We start from the raw sequence: 21148 nt of genomic DNA, 5'->3' as shown, positions 1-21148 counted from the left end.
CCGAGGTGGGTGCAGGTCACGTTGTCATGTAGGTGTGCGGTCAGGGAGGAGCCCCAATCCGTCGTTTCAGTTCCAGTTCTAGTACCCCCTCAAATGCTGCTGTCCCAGTCGTTCCATCAGGTGCTGAGAGGCGGCCCAAGTGCAGGGCCATAAACGTGCACCAACATCAACAATGTGGTGAAACCAGCAAGCTTGATGCAAATCTCCATCTTCACCAGAGTTGAGACATCAGTACATATTGTTACCATCACACCTTTGAAGCCGGACTTCTGTGTGCTCTAAAAGCAGTTAGTTGACGTCGATAAACTTGCAGTGGGATAGATGAATCCAAGATGGCCTTTCAGCAATTTTCACAGCAGTGGAAGTGGTGAGGAGTACTTCGAATGGACCTTCTTACCTCTGGCTGCCCCAATTGTCTTGTTTCAGCACCTTCATCAGGACCCAATTTCCTGGTTTTACAACCTATGGGCGAAAAAGCACAAGAAAATTCTGGGAGATCCTGTTGATTTTGACTTGTTTTCAGCAAAAATTCTTATCATCCAATATTTAAAGTATTTTCATCCAGGCAGTGTGATAATGTGAGGAAATCGTTATCAGCCATCCCTCCTCTTGAGGCATGAAACAACTCATGGCTCATCAGAGCAAAAGAGTCATAAAAAGATATAAACAAAACAGGTCCGATACCGGCAAGCATTGCGTCACATCGATGCAAAAGATGGATCCTGCTTTACATCTTTCCTCTAAAAGCTAAAAAATACCCATCCCAAGGAACTTGCAATTACCAGTTTACTACAGCAGGGGGCAGAGTCGTGCAGCACAGTGTGCATAAACAACCAAAACAAGACAAGACAAAACAAACTAACAAAAAAGCCATAATCAGTGTAAAGAAAATTGCTTGCTGTAGAACAGCTGTTGCAGAAGATTGTGATCTAATGAAATCAAAAAAGAATCAACCCATCTGGGGGGAAAAAAGGGAGCTCGTCAGCATCCACAAGCTCATATCACAAAATAATAATGTCATAGACTCTAAGCATTTTGCTCTCCTTATGCCAGAAACGTTCACCTTTATTTACATCATCAGAGCTAAATTAGGGAATATGTCCAAGACCAAGTGACTTTTTTAAATTTTATCTCTTTGCTTCTAACTCTAGAGTTAACTAACAACAAAACAAGTCCTAATTATAAAATTAATTTTTCAACTTCACATAGATTTAGTAAAATAAGGGTGTTTCAGAGTACATCAACAATGTACAATGTCATCTTAATAATGCCTGATATTTGCCAACAGGAGATAAATACTGCTAAATTAAAACTCTGTAAGTGAAACTGAACAGCAGATTTATTTAAGGAAATTCAAAGTCATTTGTCACATAGCGACAGTGAGCGTTCAAAAAAACAATTGAAGGTGATCTTGGGGTCACACAACCCTAAGTGTATTTGAAAAGATAATTGTTTCAGGAAAGGAAAAGACGTTCTAAGCAGGAGATGTAATTTGCAATTTGTAAAAATGTAATTTGTCTAAAATGGTCATACTTCAGGAACCAAAGGCATGCTGAGGAAGAGCCATAATTAGTTTAAAGGTCAAGCAGAGGAATATAACCAAAGTGTGATAATGAACAGCTAAAGTATTTATATTCAGAAAACAGCAAGAAATAAACAAAATAAAAGACTGACAGACTTAGAAACTACTAGATGAACATGTAATCAGGTCATTCTCAAAATAACGTGACCATCAAAGAATATTTGTTAGATCATCATGCTACTGATCACATCTAAGGGTCATGTAGGACCAGTGTCATCTTATAATGCTCGTCTAGCAAATAATAAAATCAAAAACAATGATGAGTCAAGGTTAAGGCTGCTCTCTTTGTTGAATAAAGAAGGAGATAAGAAAGTGAGAGCTGATTTACGCAACAAAAGAGAAGTCTTTCTCTTTTAGCAAAACGACAGAAAATATTCATTAACCAACTAGGAAGGAGTTCAATATTAATTACATAAACAGTTAATTGAGGGCAGAGGCAGATAGATAACACTCTTCATAACTTTAAAGAACTAGATTCCGTAACTATACAGATAATTTAACATCCTCATATAGAAGTAACTGATCATAAATTAGACATTACTGAAATCATGAACACTAAATCAAGGTTTAGGTAAATTCAGTCATAAATAGGGAGATTTGTTTATAATACTCATTTGTTAGGAAAGTTTCAAAGTTATAAATGGACTTGACCCATGGTTCGAGTAGTAGTCTTTGACCTGTAAGATGTCTAATGTCATATGATAACAACAAAATGGATAAAACCATGATAACCTAGAAATCTATCTATCTCCAATAGATAATGTTTCTGATGATATTGGATAATCTCTAATGATATTGACTGATTAATGATAGTAGTTAAGAATCAGTTCGAGGGAGCAAACCAGGTCATTCACAGATGATAATTTTAAAAAAAGCACAATCAGTACTTGTGGAAGTTTAGGACACCATATATTAATCCCTTATTTCCTAATGATAAGGTAATTTACACTGAACAAAAATATAAATGCAACACTTTTGTTTTTACTCCCATTTTTCATGAGATGGACTTAAAGATCTAAAATTCATTCCAGATACACATTATTACCATTTCTCTCAAACATTGTTCACAAATCAGTCTAAATGTGTGATAGTGAGCACCTTTGCTTTGCTGAGATAATCCATCCCACCTCACAGGTGTGTCACATCAAGATGCTGATCTGACATCATGAGTTGTGCACAGGTGTACCTTAGACTGCCCACAATAAAAGGCCACCCTGGAATGTGCAGTTGTTTGCTTTATTGGGGGTCTGGGGTCTCAGAAACGGTCAGTATCTGGTGTGACCACCATTTGCCTCATGCAGTGCAACACATCTTCTTTGCACAGAGTTTATCAGATTGTCAGTTGTGGCTTGTGGAATGTTGGTCCACTTCTCTTCAATGGCTGTGCGAAGTTGTTGGATATTAGTGGGAACGGGTACACGCTGTCATATGTGCCGGTCAAGCACATCCCAAACATGCTTAACGGGTGACATGTCCGGTGAGTATGCTGGCCATGCAAGAACTGAGACATTTTAAGCTTCCAAGAATTGTGTACAGATCCTTGCAACATGGGGCCGTGCATTATCTTGCTGAAACATGAGGTGATGTTCATGGATGTACGGCACAACAATGGGCCTCAGGATCTCATCACGGTATCTCTGTGCATTCAAAATGCCATCAATAAAATGCACCCGTGTTCTTCGTCCATAACAGATGCCTGCCCTTACCATAACTCCACCACCACCATGGGCCACTCGATCCACAACATTGACATCAGCAAAGCACTCACCCACACGACGCCACACACGCTGTCTGCCATCTGCCCTGAACAATGTAAACCGAGATTCATCCGTGAAGAGAACACCTCTCCAACGTGCCAGATGCATCCTTATCTGGTCCAGCAGGGCATCCCTCAGGTTGGTCAGCATGGCGCTGTGGGCAGCAGTGGACCTTACCAGCAGACGGAGGAGAGCTGAAGCTCTTCATCTGACACAAGCAGTGAGGACGAGCCGGTCTTCACTCCTGTGAAGGACGAGGATCAGGTGTGCACTTTCAAGTCTCTGTCCAATTACAACCTTATGCGCCTGCTGTTCAACCAGTTCCGCTACACCCCAACGCAGCTCTACCAAGACGAGCCTCAATATCATCACGACCACGGCAAAGGACATCATCACAAGGTTTTAAATCACAGGATGCTGAAGATGTTTGAGGCTCCAATTTTCAAAAATGCTGCTCTAGGGTTTCTACTTCAATGGTTTGAATAAAGATTTTCCTGTAAATTAGTATAAGCTACTTCCTTACTCTAAAACCTAAAAAAATAAAGTCCCCTCTGTAACACAGCAGCTGTATCACATTGCTTGTCTGGTATGCCTTGAAATTAATGAGCTCTTGAAACTATGGGAGTTAAATTAAACCACTAAAGTGAATAAAACACAAAAGATCGACTTATAATTCTGTATAAACCTGTCTTCCCCAAGCCTCCTGCCTGCAATCAATCTTACAAACTTTAGAATTGTAATGACATAGGATAAAAGTAATATTGCATTGGGGGATTTGAAGAACCCTAAATTTATACCAATTACACACCACTCCATAACTAGCCAACATAAAAATGAGTTATCATCCTAGTCGTCTAAAAGCACAAAATACCTCAAGTGCTGCTACAGGTGCTTAAAAATTCCTAGGAGGGGTTGCTATTTGGGAGGCTGTTAAACAATCTTGGGGCATAAAGGTAAAAGGTTAATCCCCACAGCATTTACATTTGGTTCTGTCAGTGTGGTAGGACCTCATCCACAGCAGAGCTGCTCCTGAGTGCCCCTCCCACTGCTCCAGGCAGGACAAGATCTGGTAATTGACTTTGTCAAAGGCTGCCATAAGGTCCGTAAGTAAGGGTGCCACTGCGTCCGCAGCATCAATAGCTAAAAACATGTCATTTAGGACTTTTAACAAAACAGTCTCGGTTCTAAACCCAAACTACAGGGGTTCCAGGACATTATCTACTAAAAAAATGTCCTATTTTACTTAAATGCAAAAGTTCACTTGTAAAAAGGGACAAACGTGAACTGTCCTTGATCACAATTTGTCTTTTTAGTGAAGTCCGGTTGAAGATTTTCAGATATTTATTTCTTGCGACTTAAAATGCATCACCTTCTACAGACAACTCTTTGTGATCTGTTGCCAAGCAAGGACTATCGTTGAAAAGTGATTTCACCAGAAAGTGTTTAAATCATTTTAACTGAAACACCAGCTGCTGCATTTCCCATTCAAATAAACTTAGCTTGCAGTGAAGCAATATAACTGCAGCTGAAAAAGCATTTGGTTTTTGTTCACCTTAAAGGTCAACAAAAGTAAAACATGGCAAATAAAACAGTGTTATATGACTCATATATGAACCTATGCTTTCATTATTTCTCATCATGCTGATCTTGGATGATGGTCTCTGTTGTGATGCATTCACAAGTGAACCCAAAGCAAAGGTGTGAAGAATCAAAACTCAGTGATGAACCATTAATGAAGACAGGAATGGACAGAGAGTTCAAAGATAGAGAAGTCCAAATAGATTAAACAAAATTTGTGAAGTTTTCTCCTGTTTATTTACATGAATCCAACTCGAACAAAAAACTTAAAATCTGTGTTTTTTTTTAATAGAAACAAGCATTTGTTTGTAAGTTCAATAGATCAATTGATGTGATTTCATTTAAGATAAAAAATTATTTTTAAAAGCTATTTTTGTGTTTGTGCTGTTTTTATGCCTTTAGTCATGTTTACTCACTGAGGAGTCAAATCAGTATGGAGCTCATTTACTCCATCTGTGCTGATGTTTAAACAAAGAACTGGGTTTGAGTCCAGTAATAAAATCCTAAATGTTTCCTAAACCCTGTCCTACTTTTGAAGTTTCTCTTGAAGAAATTCATGATCCAAAGTTGTAAAAGCTGCTCTGAGATGTGACACCATCAGACTCATCATCAATATCTATCCATCCATCTTTTTTCTTTATCTGCTTATCCTTGCAGGGTTGCGGGGGGGGGGGGGGGGGGGGGGGGGGGGGGGCTGCCTATCTTCAGCAGTCTCTGGGCATGCAGGTGGGGTACACCCTGGACAGGTTGCCAGTCCATTACAGGGCAACACAGAGACACACAGGACAAACAATCAAGCACACACACTCACACCTAAGGACAATTTAGAGAAACCAATTAACCTGACAGTCATGGTTTTGGACCGTGGGAGGAAGCCGGAGCACCTGGAGAGAACCCCTGCATGCACAGGGAGTTATTATTAATATCACCAATAAAAAAAACCTGCTGTTCCTGCAGCAGCTGTTCCCACTCAGCAATCAGCTACAATTGTCTCCAGCCACCCTGAGGATCATTTAAAACCAGTTCCTGCAGGTTGGAGTCACTATCAGAAGGTTCTGAACTCTGTGTTGGTGCAGTCTGTCAGCATTAGCAGCAAAATGAGGTGAGTCCATTCAGCCTTAAGTACATTATGTCCCGATCCTTGATCAGTGAAGTTTCATGGGATGAGGTTGATTTGAGTTTAATTGTTGGATCGTCTGATATGAAACTAGATTTTAACCTAGGATGTTTTTTGCAGGGTGTTGTGGATTTCTTTCCTGCTGATCGGAGGCATCTTCTGTGCTCCTCAACAAGCAGGTAAGCTGAGTCTGAACCATAGTGCACCTGAGATGAACAGGTGAGGCTGTAAATGACACTGACCTTTCTTTTTAGTCCCTGAAGGTGAACCACCCATGTGGATGTATTTGGCTTCACCTTCTGGACAAGCTCAGTCCCCACCAGCTTATGAGAAACCTGTGGGACAGGCTAGTGGCTACGTGGGCTACAGTGGCTATCCTCAGCAATCCAGTGGTTCTGTGGGTTATAGCAGCAATCCAGGGCTTTACTATGGTGGCAGCACCAGTACTGCTGTGGGTGAGGGTTCTTCTCCTTATCTGGTCCAGCAGGGCGTCCCTCAGGTTGGTCAGCAAGGAGCTACAGGCAGCAGTGGACCTCTCCAGCAGACGGAGGAGACCTGGAGCTCTTCATCTGACACCAGTGGTGAGGATGAGCCAGTCTTCACTCCTGTGGAGGACGAGGATGAGGTGTACGCTTTCAAGTCTCGGTCCAATTACAACATTAAGCGCCTGCTGTTCAACCAGTTCCGCTACACCCCAACGCAGCTCTACCAAGATGAGCCTCAATATCATCATCACCACCACGGCAAAGGACATCATCACAAGGCTTAAGTCACAGGCTGCTGAAGATGTTTGAGGCTCCAATATTTAAAAATGTTGCTCTGGGAAGTCTGGCTCTTCAATAAAGACTTTTTAGAAAGCTCTCTTTTTTTCCCCCACACTGAATTGCCTTGTAAGATTACTCTGGTACAAAATGTCACCTGATGTCTGACTAGTATGGATCTTCTAACACTTCCATTTTGAGTTTGAGACCTGAATCTTTAATGGGTCGCTGTGTAAAATTGAGTTCTTTAATTTGGGCTTAACAGCCACTTCAAACTGGTCAGTGCAAACTTTAAAATAGAAACCCTAAAGATTTTATTTTTGGACTAAGTTCCAACATGACATCCATAGGTGTCATTTTAACTAGGGACACCGGGGACATGTCCCCGGCAAAATTTGTGATTGGCAGCTGTGTCCCCCCCACTTTCAAAAAAGCCTGCTGATGAGGATTTTTGTTTTACCAGCTCAGATCTTATACCGGGGGTTGGCAACCTGTTCCCATCAAAGAGCCATTATTACCCATTTCCCACAGTAAAGAAAACACCGCAGCAGCTGCAGCGTTGTGGGCAGGGCCTATATCCTCAGACAGCAGAGCGCTGCTCACAACCAGGTGACAGCAGCAGGTACCGGTCGCTCGCATGGGCGTCGCACCCGTGGGGGATTCAACACCCACACTTTTCCAGCTGTTTTGCTCACCTCCACACCAGTCTGGTTTCTTTATGTCGCACTCTCACTCTGTTTGCCTAATCTCCTTCTTCACCTCCCAGCCGATGTCGGGTTTCCAGGAGAGGGAGGGACGGGAGAGCTCGACTGAATTCATAATTTTACATCTTGACATTAGCTGTACAAAGTCTGAGTTTGATAAAGTGAAGAACAACAATTTGCAGAGGTTTATAACAGGCGCGGTGCCAGGTTTTCATGGGCCACGGTAATTTTGGACGGACCTTAATAAGCAGTGACTTAGTGAAGCAGGCAGGACGCGCTAGAAAATTTCGTTTAAAAAGACAAATGTTTTCCCCCGTCATTTTTATTTATAAAATATGAAGTAAAAACTCCCAGTTTAATTTTCATTCATTTGTCATTAATATTTAGTCTACACCCGTGCGTTAAGTGGACCATCTTCCAGTAAAAGCAAAGCACCTCTCCAAATGCGTAAAATGTGCATCAGCCGCTAGTTAGGTGCGCCGCGCGCAGCATTAGCTACGCCATCCCAGACAAGAGCAGAGCAAATAGAGAAAGAATAGAGGATAATTGTGTCTGGATGTGGATGGAGATTATATTTTACAGCAGCCTGATCATCATTTAAATACGTAAACATCACCTGTCTTCTAGTCCACGCTATCAGCATTATTTTAATTGGTGTGTGTGTTTTCCACTTCCAACACTGGTCTAACCAACCAGACCAGCGTGTCCAGTAACATATTAATGTTACAATTAAACAGTTTCACTTCATGTAGGCTAGGAACATTTCACCTGCCGTGGCCCGACCGCTTCTGCTCCACATAAACTTTGTGCGTGATCAAATGTCTCTACAGGTGCTTTCTGAGCTGCTATTCTGCCTCAGACTGGTTGCGTCATGCGTGTCCATATTAGAGACGGGAACAAGCGCTGTTCAGCCAAAGTTTCATAATTTCATAAAAACATTTTTCCAAGTGACACATCCCTCAGAGAGACCGGGTTTCCAGACCGCTTCAGTGGGAGGAAATCTTATCGTATGCACCGTGGTTCTGCGCTGCGCTGCGAACCCCTCAGATCTTCAGCCCACTGTCCACCGTGGGCGCTCCGAGCCGTGCTGAACACATGTCCAGTATAAAGCTCTGATGTTCTGATGGGAATCAAGTTACCTCTGCGATGTGCGTATTGAAATGTCAGCTCATCCATGCGCATCAGTGTGCGTCGGGGTAATTCTTTAAAAACAACCAACATCCTTGAGTTTATCCATCAAAATACAGTCAAATGGAAATATCTGTAACCTGCCATTTAACTGTTTTGCCTTCTTGTGAAGATTGTTGCAAAGAGAAAAAACTAAACCTGATTAACCCCAGAGCCACGCGCACTGCGCTGTATGTCGTGACTGTAAATGAGGGGAAATGATTTAATCGGATCCTTTTCTTTTCAACATGGTTTAATGTAAAGTTTCATTCAGTACAAACTTTAGTTACACCAATCTAACGAGACAGAGCCTGGATTTGTATTCTGAACAGTTTAAACATGTTTAAAACGGAGACATGCGTGACGCGTCTAAAATTCGTACCTGCTCCGCTATTATGGAAATTACACTAACAAGATGAATAACATGAAATTATTTTAGGCACAGACAACATCCCCCACACTTTTGAAAATCTTGCAATGCGCCTGGTCGCTCGTGTACGTCAAAGTTATCTTTCATAAGAAGATAATCAATAAAACGATTTATATAAAGATGATCCAGAAGTTGTAGCCCGTCTCTGCTGACAATATTTTGATATTTTTCACCCTGTTGGTGGTTTTACTGAGCAGGTGCCACTTTTGTCATACGTTTCTTTTTAAAACGTGTTTAGACTGTTCAGAATACAAATCCAGGCTCTCAGAACCAGAGCGCATGCGGGAAGGTTCCTCCAACTGAAGCGAGTGTTTTCCAAAACTTGTCTCTCAGAGACTTGTCACTTAGAAAATGTTCCCTGGTTATGAAACTTTGGCTGAATAGTGCTTGTTCCTGTCTCCAATGTGGCGACACATCCAGGAGCTGAGGAGAATCCCAGAATCTGACATCCTCCAGCTCAGGAAGCGCATGATTACGCACAAGCGTGACGCGTCAACCCGGTCTCACAGTAAGACCGGGTTGGAACTGTTTAGGTTTACGCAGACAATCTTTACATTTAGAATTAGCTTACAGATGTAAAATTAATGCAGTAAAATATAAAGCTTTTTATTTAAATATCCATTCATTATTTTACAAGCACAGAGAGCCGCCGACCCCTGTGCTAGCCTATATTGTCCCCAGAAAATTTTAAACCCCACTCAAGTGTATGGTTATTGTCCCCAGCAATTCTGAAAACAAACTGACTCCCTTGATGACATCAGTCCTAATTGTGCCAGTTGAGTGTCCTGATATGTCCTGGCCTCTTGGCCAAGGTGATATTCCTTTGGCTGACTGGCGTGCATGACTCTCACCCTGGGTCTGGGGATAAAATCCTGCCTGGGCTCTCCTTTCTCAGCCTTACCACATAATCTACCCTAACTCAACATCCACAAATGAGTTATCTACAGGTCTAAAGTGGGGGTATTTTATTTCTGGTTGTGAAGAGAATATTTGAATTGGCAGGTTAACAGGCTTCTGCAGACCCTGACCTGTTGAACAGGTGATTAAACCACTGAAACAAGTGTAAAGCAGAAACTATGTGCTGGATACTGGATCCCCAGGACTGAAATTAAATGCCCCTGGTCCAAAACGCTGACTAACTTCTATTGCATCGTTGAACAAATATTAACGTATGAGACAGTTGACAGATGATTGGTTTTTGTAGTTAGACGCTTAAAATTTAAGGAATACCTCGGCTGATGCAGAATTGAACTTTTCACGGACAAGAAAGTCTCTGAAATATATGAAAACATGACATGAGAACAATACTCGTAAATCAACGTGTTTTAGCTCGGTCAGCTACAGAAGCAAATTTATAAACAAACGAATTCGCCATCTTAAAAACAAAGGAACAGCGTTCTTGTGTGATACACTTGCCAGCCACTAGATGGTGTCATTCGATAAGAGAAATACTCTAGAAAGAAGCTTTAACTGACCAATAATTTAATTGTCTGGTACATGATAGTATTCTGTACAATATTGTGATGTTAGCACATGAGTTTCAGCTAACATTGTTAACTCACAAGACACCTGCTGTGTTACACCAAATTCTGCAACCCTTCAGATTTTGTGACCCCAGGGGGCAGTGTTGCATTTTGTTGCGTCTGTACAACCGAAATTGGCATAAAAGAAGACACTACGCAAACTGGAAACTAGTCATACTTATTTTTGAAAAAGGTGAGGAGCAGAAACACACACACGTATTTATATGTTTGTGTGGACCTTGATTGATTTCCGTTCATTTTAGTGACTACTATGCCTAACCCATACCCCAACCCTTACCAGTGCTGATCTACTCTTAACCCTAACTAAAACTTTATTCACATGATACCTCTAAAACCATCTGGTAAGCTTAAAAAAGTGAGGACCACAAAAATGTCCTCATTTTGAAAAACGACCTCACGCTGTTGGTAAAACTTATGGTTCTCTGTTGGTAGTGAGTACAAGAATGAACACACACACAGAGACTTGGGGGGGTAACTAACTAGTGAGGGGGTGCCACTGGATGGAAGTCTAGGAACCGACGAGAAAATCATATTAATCGTGTATTGAAACAACTTAATATATTTTAATGGAAGCTTATGGAAAAATGATATTTGTAAAAAAAAAAAACGATTTTTCGCTGTAACGCCCCAGTCCACTGGGTGGCGTTAAAGCGACTGTGAAGACAAAGAAAAAAAAGAATAAGGGAAAAAAAAACGAAGACGAAGAACTGGAAGAAGTAAAAGAAGAAGAATGGAGGCGGCAGTGTTTATCCTGTCGCTGGTGGACTGCTGTGCACTGATTTTCCTCTCAGTTTACTTTGTATCCTTTTACATAATTGCTGCATGTTGTGCGCGGCAGCGCCGTTTGACTCAGTCATTCATTAGATGGTTTAGTCCTCAGCGAGCACACTTGTACCCGCATCTAGGCGTTGGTAATGGTATGTAGCGAGCTGGGTCACCGACACGGAAACAGAAGTGAAGACGGTTCTGTGGTCCTACTAAAACCCATCAGCTCTCTCCTGCTGAGGTAGGCGGTGGACTCAAACCCTTTTACTGCTTCAGGAAGCTAATCTGGGCCGAACTGAACCCACACCTAGAGCTGTGTGTTCTAGATCTGCCGAAGGAGTCCGGGGCTTAAAGTCTGTCCAGGAAATGGTTACAACAGCGTGTTTGTGTCAGATGTTGGAGGAAACGCAGGAAAACAGAGTTTTAGCTCCATTAGCAGCTATACAGCTCAGTCTTCCTAATCATCTTTCGTTTTAAATATCAAACTCGACCAGTTTGATCATGTCTTATCTACTGTGATCTTCCTCTAGAAATCGTTTAATGTGTTGGAGAAATCCCCTTTGGTCAAGAAAATTCAGAATAAGCAAAAGGAATTTAGCTTTATATGTAAAACACCTTTCAAGATAAGTCACAATGTGCTGCTGGGTTATCCTGGCTCATCCCTTTTGTTATGCTGCTATAGGCATACACTGGACTAGTCTGGGCTCCGTTTGTATTTACGAGGTCCGGGTTTTGGTGCCAATGAAGTGATGCTAAAACTGGGGAAATCTGATCTCTCCTCCTTGCAGCAGCATGTGGATCAGCTGGAGGCCTCTAAAAGAATCTTTAGAAAACGCTGATAATACAGAATTGTAAAAGTCGAATCTAGAAGAAATGAATTCATGTACGGGTCAGGAGGGTCCTGATCTGATTGTTGCACAGATGAAAGAATCTAGTCCTGGTGATGCTTCATTAGTGGGTGACCCTTGACCTCAATCTCAGATTATCACCTTGTCTGATCTAGAGTGTGACTACATCAATGCCAGAGCCTGCTGCTCCAAGCTGAACAAAGTGAGTCTCTGTTGATTTTTAGCTAATAAACTTCTTTCATCACGTGTTACTTTGTCTTTTGTTGTTGTTGGGAGACTTTAGTGTGTGTGTGTGTGTGTGTGCACGTATAGTGGGTGATTCCAGAGATGGTGGGCCAGTGTCTCTCAGCAATGCTGATGCTGGTCTCTATGCACTGGTTTATATTCCTGCTCAACCTGCCTGTAGCCGCCTGGAACATTTATAGGTAAAGTATTTCCACACAGCTTCTGCTTCCCATCATTCCCAGTAGGAATACTGGTGTCTTCAGACCAGGCTTAGAGGAGAAGGTGCAGAAATGTTTGCTGTGGGTAGACCGTGACAGGAAGCCACCAGTGTGTGTGTAGTTAACAAAGGTGATCTGTTTGTCCACATATCCACTGAGAGAGAGGGGTGGCTCCTGGAGACCTTCTGGTCTAGGCTCAGAAAACACTCCAGGAAGGTGTAATCAGTCTTCTGCCACTGCGGGCTGCTCTGTGTCTACCTGTTCACAAATCACCCAGCTGTTACTATGGTAACCACTAATACAATGTCTGTTTCTTCCACCCAGCCAGAGGTGTGGCAGCTTTAGGCCTGTTGGTTTCTTCAGCTCCTTGTCTTCATAGGCGACAATTGTCCAGCGACCACAGCTTCTGACCCGATTGTTGGTTTTCACCTTTAATTGTTTACGTTGGTGTGAGTAAGTCTAGAAATCTAGACAAACCACCACAAAGACTTTGCTCTACAGGTCGGTCTAGCCACACTCTATTCTAGTCTCAGTAGGTCTACCGTTGGACCAAACTGTTTAAGGTCGGGCCAATCACAGCACTCTGTTTGTAGGGAGATGTGTGGTGAGCTTAGCACCAGAGCTGCAATGGATATAAACTACAAACATGGCGCCCGATCAGGAATGATGCTGGTTTGAACGTCAGTCCGAGTGCGATCAGCTGGTTACTGTGAGTCGTGAGCAGGTAGAGGCACTTAGGTCATTTATTTACTAAAAGAATGTTTTTGTGTCGTCTTTGAAAATGTAAGGCAGGCTGCCTCGTTGACTGGTTTCCATAGCGATGAATAGTCATGTTTGTTGCTCTGATTGGTCCTAGCGTTGTCCAATAGCATGTAGGGACAGTTTAAAAGACAACCAAAGGTTCTGCTTCATGACCGAGCTTTGTCTATGGGTCGTGGACTGACTGTGTATAGGATGGCTTACCAAGTGATGGTTTGACCCTTCAGGCCTGAGTCTGGGGCAGAATGAAGTTGTTCTGTTGGGTTCTTGCAGGTATGCGAAAGTTCCTCTGGGAAACATGGGTGTGTTTGACCCGACTGAGATCCACAACCGAGGTCTGCTCAAGTCCCACATGAAGGAGGCCATGATTAAGCTGGGCTACCACCTGCTGTGCTTCTTCATTTACTTGTACAGGTAACCTGTAGCTCAGGTGGGGTGAGTGGGAGTTCCAGACTGTGTCTAAGAGCTCTCTGTGTTTCTGCAGCATGATTCTGGCTCTGATCAATGACTGAAGCCCTCAGCAGCCTGACCTGACCTGATCTGACCCCAGCTGACATCACACCTGGCTCCATACCTCTTGAACCCCTCAGAGCACAGCGCTGAATTGCTCCCTGGTGTTTGTGTTGTTATGGTCTGGAGTTTCACAGGAGCATGGTTAATATTTAACCAGATGTCACCTCTTTGGTTTTAATTAATTTGTCTGTCAGGCAGGAAGCTCACAAAGCAACAGCAGCTCCAAATGGGTCCCAGAAGGACAACAGCTCCATGTTCTCTCTCGTATTAAAATAAATTAAAATGATAGGTTTATCACCAAGCAGCGATTGGCTTGTTTTAATCTTAAGATCCATGTCCAGCCTGGATGATGTGGTTTTCATGTTTTCATCGCACCCGCACCTTTGAGCCTGCTGATTTGGGGTGAGACTTTCATTTTTGAATTTCTTTATTTTTTCTGATCAGTATGTTTGTCACCAGCAGATCCAGACCCCTGAGGTTACAACCCTAACCTTGTTTCTGTGTAAAAGTCATAAGTCATATTTTTATCAGTTAGATTACTTCCTGAACAGCCTGCATTCAGACTGATGGGCTAATGGCTAGTCTGAGTCTCCTTAATTACCCAGCGGTTCAGGTGACGTTATTTTATAAACCTTCACGCCAGCGCCAGTTTCATGTCACTTAGTTATTTTATTACTTAGAACGTCCTCCTTGGCTGGAGCTACGTTTAGCTGCTGCTGATGAAGCTTACAGTAAAACCCCAGAATTCCAAACAGGTTTACCTTTTACACGGAAACACGCTACAGAACAGCTAAAGGTTCGTCTGTGTGTCCAGAATGTTGTGAAATCTGAGATTGTGACACTAACCATCCCGTCTGAGCTTTTAGAGAAGTAAATTTGTCCATTAGCTCTCACACAAACACGTCTAACTGCTCAGCCTTCTGGGGTGTGAGTGTGTGTGTTTTCAGGCAGCAGAATCCTGATCCACACCAGGTCTGATCGTAAACAGTTTGTGTTACTTGTTAAGAAACATAACTGGTTTTTATCACATTGCGTGCTCTTCTTGCATGCCCTCCTAGCACTGATGAGATGTCATGTAGAACAGAAGGCATTATGGGAGCTCAGCCTGGTTCTGTCTGGACATCACCTGAGTTACTCCATTTTTATACAGTGTTGAATTCTGTTCAGTTTTGTTGTTGGGGAAGGATGCTTTTTGTTTTTCCAAAATAAACAATTGATTTGGCTTACACGAGTAATCATTTGTCAACACCAAGACAAACGGACCCAACCTGCTGCTAGGTGCTAGGCACCATGGTGCGGACCAAACTGATCCTGACCCAGAGGAAACAAACAGCACAGCTGGACAAAGAGTAGAGATGTTAAAGGTCCACTAACCCCAGCCGAAGGTTCCTGGTGCTGCAGCAGACCCTGGACTCAAGGGGACATGGTTCTGATTGTATGAAATGAGCCCAGGAACCCGTCCAAAACTCCATGGTCAAGGTGATCAACACCCATCACATTCTGAACCACAATGAAGATCCAGCAGGGCTCCACCGCTGACAGAAATAAACCAGAACCAGACTGGTACCCACCATGCCAATGAGCCCTGATGTTTCTGGAAGGAGCTCCTTTAGACGAGACACAAGTGGAACGGTAACCAATCCCACCGGCCCCATGTTACCAGAAGCTTTCAGAGAACAGATCAGAGCTACAGTGAAACATGGAGGTTCTGGAGCTACTTTGCTGCATCTGGGAACAGGAACTTCAAAGCTGTAGGAACTGGGAAGACAAACGCAGCCTGAGACAGCTGGAGCCATCTGTTCTAATATGGAAGCAACAACACAGACACCTTCACCAGGTTGTTTTAGTTCATCAGGAGGAACAACTAGTTAGTCTGTGTGACTTCTATGTCAGATTAGTAGAAGAAAGTATCTCAAGATAAATATCAGGAAGCACTTCACAAGAACAAAATGAAAAATACAATCAATATAATAAATGGGGGGGGGGGGGTTACATTAAAAATGTGCTTTGTAAAGGAGTCCACTGATCTCAGGGGAGAGAGTTCCAGAGTCTGGGGGCCACAGCAGCAAACGATCTGTCGCCTTTGGTCTTAAGCCTGGCGCGCTGCACAACCAGTAGGCTTTGGTCACTGGACCTCAAAGAGCTGCTGGAGGTGTAGGGACTGAGATGATCACCAATGTATGATGGTGCTTGTCCATGTAAGGCCCTAAAAACCAGAACCAGGATCTTCAAATGAACGAAGTTAACTGGCAGCCAGTGAAGCTGGAGATGTGGGGTGATGTGGGTGTGTTTGGAGTAACTGATAATCATTAATAACATTCTATTAACACCAATCTTGTTTTCTCAATCTAAAAATGACACCAGAGTTTAAAGACGGGAGTTTATCTTTCATGTTAGTCAACTCCATCAGGAACAACCTGGAAGGTTTTCACCGCGTTCACGGAGCCAAAGACACAGAAAAGCAGGTGAGAAAAAAAACCACACTCCCAAATCTGATGTAATCTCTTATGGTTTCATTCATCGTTATCTCTGTAGACATCTAATTTCACATGTGACTTATCCACGCGTAGACGTCTAATTTACACAGATGTTTATTTACAGGCGTAGACGTCTTCTCTGCACTTGCGGATGTCTAATCCATGAAGTTCTAAAAGCGGTATAGTTTCAACCACGAGTGATGACAGAGAAACACCAGGTGAAAAGGTCAGAGGTCACAGCGCTATGTGCATGAAGACGCTCCGTCATGAACGATAAACTCCTGATTTCTGCTCCACACGTTTGCCATGCTTTAAACACAAACATCTGAGTCTCATCAAGGAAACGACTGCAGGCAGAACACGATCAGAACAGGATTATGACTTCAATCCAGTCTATTGCACATAATCCATCAGCGACATGCCACGGCCACTGGTGGTGTTGGAATTAGCCTAAAGAGCAGACCACAGCAGCGCTGCTAACCCATGATCAGGTTGTGTCACAGGTCAGGATGGAGAAGACAAACAGATCCACACCAGATTCAGGTCCAATATGAACAGAAGAGCCAGTCTCTGGTTGTGACAGACTTGAACTCCAACTCCAGACTGGATGAAACCAACACTTACAAAGAAAAAAAGAGGTATTGTGTTTTAATTCAGAGCTTTTCTTTGCCTCCTCTCTCTGCATTTCTGAAAATTTAAGAGGTAGTTTCACATTCATTAAAGGGACATGGACGCTGATTTGAAGTCAACTCTTCATCTGCAACACCAAATGTCATCAGGCAGGAAGTCGGGGGCAAAACAAAGCGACTATATTTTGGCAAATGGTAGCCGTCCATAGCCTGAGGATCTTAAGACTTTCACAGTCTCTGTTTGGATTATGGAGGCTAGCAGCACACTTTTCACCAGTCTTCTGAGCAGTAGTAGATGTGACATTCTGGATGAAGCTGCAGCCCTCCACAGGCCAGCTGGCTGCCTGCAGACTAGAAAGTAGACCGGGTAGTGAAGGCAGGGCCGGGTCAGAGCTGAAAACCTTCCATGGGTCCTTCCTGCTGCTGGAAAACAAACTGGCCCTGATCCTGGTCCACCTGTGGAGCCAGGCTGGCATCCTCCTCCTCCACTCCGAAGTATCGTTCGATCAGATCAAAGGCCTTTTGGTAGATCTCCTGGTTCTCGTGGCTCTGCAGGAATTCAATCTTGTCTAAGCCTGCAGGGCCAGAAGAAAACAAAATCAGGAAGGGATATCCAGGCTCTCAGTCGTTGCCTTACACTAAATCCTTTGGAAATAATCACAAAGCCTTAAATGTAACTAAACACCTAATAAAACCACACTGGATTCCCTTTTTACTGGCATGTTCTAATCTAAAACACTTAAAGGGGAAATGTTATGCAAATCTCAACTATTGCATCCATTAGTGCTGCCCTGTGGGTCTTTTCTGCCTCTATAAACGGAAAGTCCCCGTTTGTTATTGGGAGTAGTTATTGGATGGTTGTAGGCATGGGGGCACAAAGGAACGTGGTACCATAAGCCTCCTCGATCAGCGCACAGTACGGGTTGATGCCCGTCTGGTTCTGTTTGGACTCCTGTTCTCCCAGTCTGAGAATGTTCTCCAGACCGTTCAGCGACACCTGCACAATCTTGGAGTCCATGACTGTCAGCAGATCACACATGGGTTTGATGACATTCAGAGACACCAGGTACCTGTTCAGAAAACAAAATAATCAAATATTCTTTAATCAGAGGAAGAGAACAAAGCCCCAGTAGCTCCATCCTGCTGCCAGAAGCTCCACAAGAGACACAAACACCAAAACTGTTTATGAACTTTAACGTCTTCCAAAAGACTTTGATTTAACCGTAGCAGCCAACATACCTAATCTGTGCAGAGTTACCCCCAGAAGTGGCGTTCGTAATCGCCCACGCGGCTTCCTTTCTAGTGCGGAACTCTGCTTTTTGAAGGATCTCGATGAGGACAGGGAAGATGTTGGCATCAATAACATTCTGGTGAAAGAAGAACAGTTTAGTCAGATGGAAGAGCTACTCTTCTTCAGAACCCCCCCCCCACACACACACACACACACACACACACACACACACACCAGCTGTACCTGAATCTGAGCTCGGTTTCCTGCAGTGATGTTGGATAAGGTCCAACAGGCTTCCTTCTTTATGGACTCCTTGGGACTGCTGAGCAGGTGGAGTAAACATGGCAGCGCTGAAGAGTTCAAAATTACCTGAGAAAACAAAAGACTCCAGAATTACGTTCAACGTTATGTTGGAGGGACTGCAGCACCGTTTGAAGTAGTTTCTCTGTGAGAGAAAAATGCCTGGAAGAGAAAAGAGCATCCTACTTCTCGTGCCTTTTGTTCCACCTACCCTACGCCTATTCCTCACGACAGCTTTCTTTCCAGCAGCAAGCAGGAATCTATTCAGATATTTGTCCCCTTTTACCAACATGTATGTAATCTAAACAACATGTTGATGGTATCCTAAGAGCTGAAAGGATTCCCTCCCAGAAGGACTGAATGGGTGATCCGGGCCAGTCTCCAGCATGACTGAAGTCTATTTGTGGGGAAAGTTATATTAAGATGGTCTTTCCATGTGTGGTCCCACTTGTCCTCGGGGATGTCTTAATTTTCTCCCATGTTGGTCTTCACAGAGAGTGGAGTGATTTCTTCATTCTAAGAGACTTTAATACAAGGCAGACATTGTTCTAGGTTAAACCCTATTATACGCCTACATAACCACTTGAATAACGGATTAATTTCCTTCTCCCTTCTTAATTTCATTACTACAACGGTCTCAGATCTGTAGATATGAATACATCCGGAAATGGCATTTGTCTTTCATTTCTTGAAAAGCGTTAATTTCTCCATTCTTTATTAGTTTGCACAGAGGCCGTAGTAGTCCTTTCAGCCATCTTTGTGCAGGACCTCCCGAGGTCTGTTTCGGACTCTCCTACCATTAAACACGCCCATTGTGTTTCCATGCCACCGTCCCGGTCATTCGCGTTCCCTCGGTGGTGGGGAGCTCCACAGCGTCTCCCTGGATGTCCTATACCTTTTATGCCTGCTTCCTCAAGCCACTGACTGCCTCCTGCATGGTGCTGTGGGTCCTAGTTCTGTTTCCCAGTGCACCATCAGCCCGTGAAGGGGAGTTTGAAACAGAATCTTCTCTTCTTCAGTATTTTCTGGACATGTGTATAAGCATTTTGCTCCTTTAGTGTCTTTGCCATTTATCCATTTTCATCTGCTTATCTGGGGTTGAGTCGCCGGGGAAGCAGTCTAAGGAGAGAGGCCAGACTTCCTCTCCCTAGGCGTTCCTTGGCCAGCCGAGAGCATGTCCTGGGTCTTCCTTTAGGTCTTCTCTCGGGACGTGCCCAGAAAACCTCACCAGGGTCCAGGAGGCATCCTAACCACATGCCCGAGCCACCTCAACTGGCTCCTCTCGATGTGGAGGACCAGTGGGTCTACTCCGGATAACTGAGTTTCTCACCCCATCTCTGAGGGAGAGCCAACCACCCTGCAGAAAAAAATAATTCCGGCCGCTTGTATCCACAATCTCATCTACATCTCACTGCCCAAAGCTCGCGACTATAGGTGAGGGTAGGAACTTAGATCGAAATGTAAATTCTGTCGGTTCCAAACATCACCGTTTTCTTCTCCCAAGCTTTTTTTATGGTGTATTGTTGGAAGTTAATGACTGATTCAACAAAGCAGCTGACCTGTCTTCAGTGCTAGAGTGCTGAATCAGCAGATCCTAGTTTATCTTAAACTCCTCACAGAGCCACTCCTCCATCAACTTTGCCACCTTGTTGTCCTGTGATTCAGCGTCTTCCTTCCTTTACACCTGGATCTGGCCTCCAGGTCACCCAGCTTCAACAAATCCTTAGGTTCCTTCAGTAAATCCTGCAGCACACAGTCAGCATCAGAGCTCCTCTACTCACATTAGAGCCGTGTCCACCTTCTCCTTCTGCTCTCCCATCTCTGCACCTATTTTCTATTTGTCCTCCTTTAGCTAAGCCAATCCACGTCTCTCGATCTGGATGTAATGTCTTCCTTTACTGATCTTAGCTCAGCTTGAATCAGACATTTGTAGGTTACCCAGCATAGTTTTCCTGAGTTGACACGAGGGAGCTCAGACCAAGGCTGCGTGTCGCTCCACAGCGCCTGCCCAAGTCCATTTTCATCAGTGCTGTGTATGACCTACAAAAGTTCTAGAACTCAACAATGACTCCCACATCAACTTTTAATAAAATTTCAAACATTAACGCGTGCCTGAACACACGTTGGTTTTCGTTTTCACAGCAGAGAGAGACAGCGATTTCCTAGCTAATCTGGGTTTAACGTCAGATTGTGACACCCACACCAATAAGAAGAGAATCTCTTTACAAACAGAACGTTGTGAGAAGCAGCCTTTACCTGAGTCTGGATGTCATCTCCCGTTACGATGTTGCCTACAGCTCGTAAAGCCGGAGAAACCACTTTGTAGTCGCCATGCCTACAGGAAGCAGAGGGATGAACGCTACAGTCAGGCTGGCTGTTGTAGAACAACCCCATCAGCACCACTCTGTGGTTCTGGCATGCAGCTACAGCAGCACTGTATCCCAGGTTTCAATAATCCTGGTGTTCCAGCTTGAACCAGTTACTCACAAAAGCCAGCACATATCTATTTATTAGCTCATATGAAACTTATAGTTATAGAAATG

General features: G+C 43.5%; 3 protein-coding genes across 9 annotated transcripts in view; 2 read left to right on the top strand and 1 right to left on the bottom strand.

Annotated features, from left to right (window-relative positions):
- Positions 1-5873: 5873 nt before the first annotated feature.
- On the top strand, positions 5874-6895 carry LOC129163485 (uncharacterized). Its single transcript, XM_070551300.1, has 3 exons — positions 5874-6019; positions 6155-6213; positions 6289-6895. Exons 1-3 carry the CDS (start codon positions 6015-6017, stop codon positions 6801-6803), a joined length of 579 nt encoding a protein of 192 aa, XP_070407401.1. The 5' UTR covers positions 5874-6014; the 3' UTR covers positions 6804-6895.
- Positions 6896-10721: 3826 nt separating this feature from the next.
- Positions 10722-14272, top strand: cnih4 (cornichon family member 4). Of its 4 annotated transcripts, XM_070550959.1 has the most exons (6): positions 10766-10812; positions 11272-11439; positions 12387-12455; positions 12566-12678; positions 13729-13869; positions 13940-14272. In XM_070550959.1, exons 2-6 carry the CDS (start codon positions 11371-11373, stop codon positions 13965-13967), a joined length of 420 nt encoding a protein of 139 aa, XP_070407060.1. In that variant the 5' UTR covers positions 10766-10812; positions 11272-11370; the 3' UTR covers positions 13968-14272. The 4 variants fall into 4 exon arrangements, with proteins under 4 accessions (XP_054596653.1, XP_070407060.1, XP_015805020.1 ...); XM_054740678.2 differs by lacking the exon at positions 11272-11439 and having other exon boundaries at positions 10722-10812; positions 12409-12455; XM_015949534.3 differs by lacking the exon at positions 10766-10812 and having other exon boundaries at positions 11184-11439.
- A 2805-nt stretch (positions 14273-17077) lies between these two features.
- The window catches only part of kpna5 (karyopherin alpha 5 (importin alpha 6)), an 8680-nt gene continuing 4609 nt past the window's right edge, over positions 17078-21148 (bottom strand). For all 4 annotated transcript variants that reach the window (XM_015949531.3, XM_070550952.1, XM_070550953.1 and 1 more), the window contains 5 exons: positions 20862-20940; positions 18549-18674; positions 18314-18441; positions 17966-18144; positions 17078-17649 (listed from right to left, as the gene is read on the bottom strand). In XM_015949531.3, coding sequence (XP_015805017.1) covers positions 17462-17649; positions 17966-18144; positions 18314-18441; positions 18549-18674; positions 20862-20940 — 700 coding nt within the window. In that variant the 3' untranslated portion in view covers positions 17078-17461. The remainder of the gene's footprint in view (positions 17650-17965; positions 18145-18313; positions 18442-18548; positions 18675-20861; positions 20941-21148) is intronic.

The sequence above is a fragment of the Nothobranchius furzeri genome, chromosome 5 (assembly GCF_043380555.1).
Source record: "Nothobranchius furzeri strain GRZ-AD chromosome 5, NfurGRZ-RIMD1, whole genome shotgun sequence".
Lineage (NCBI taxonomy): Eukaryota > Metazoa > Chordata > Actinopteri > Cyprinodontiformes > Nothobranchiidae > Nothobranchius > Nothobranchius furzeri.
Note: the sequence above shows the minus strand (reverse complement) of the source record. Positions and strands in the feature narration are given on the sequence as shown.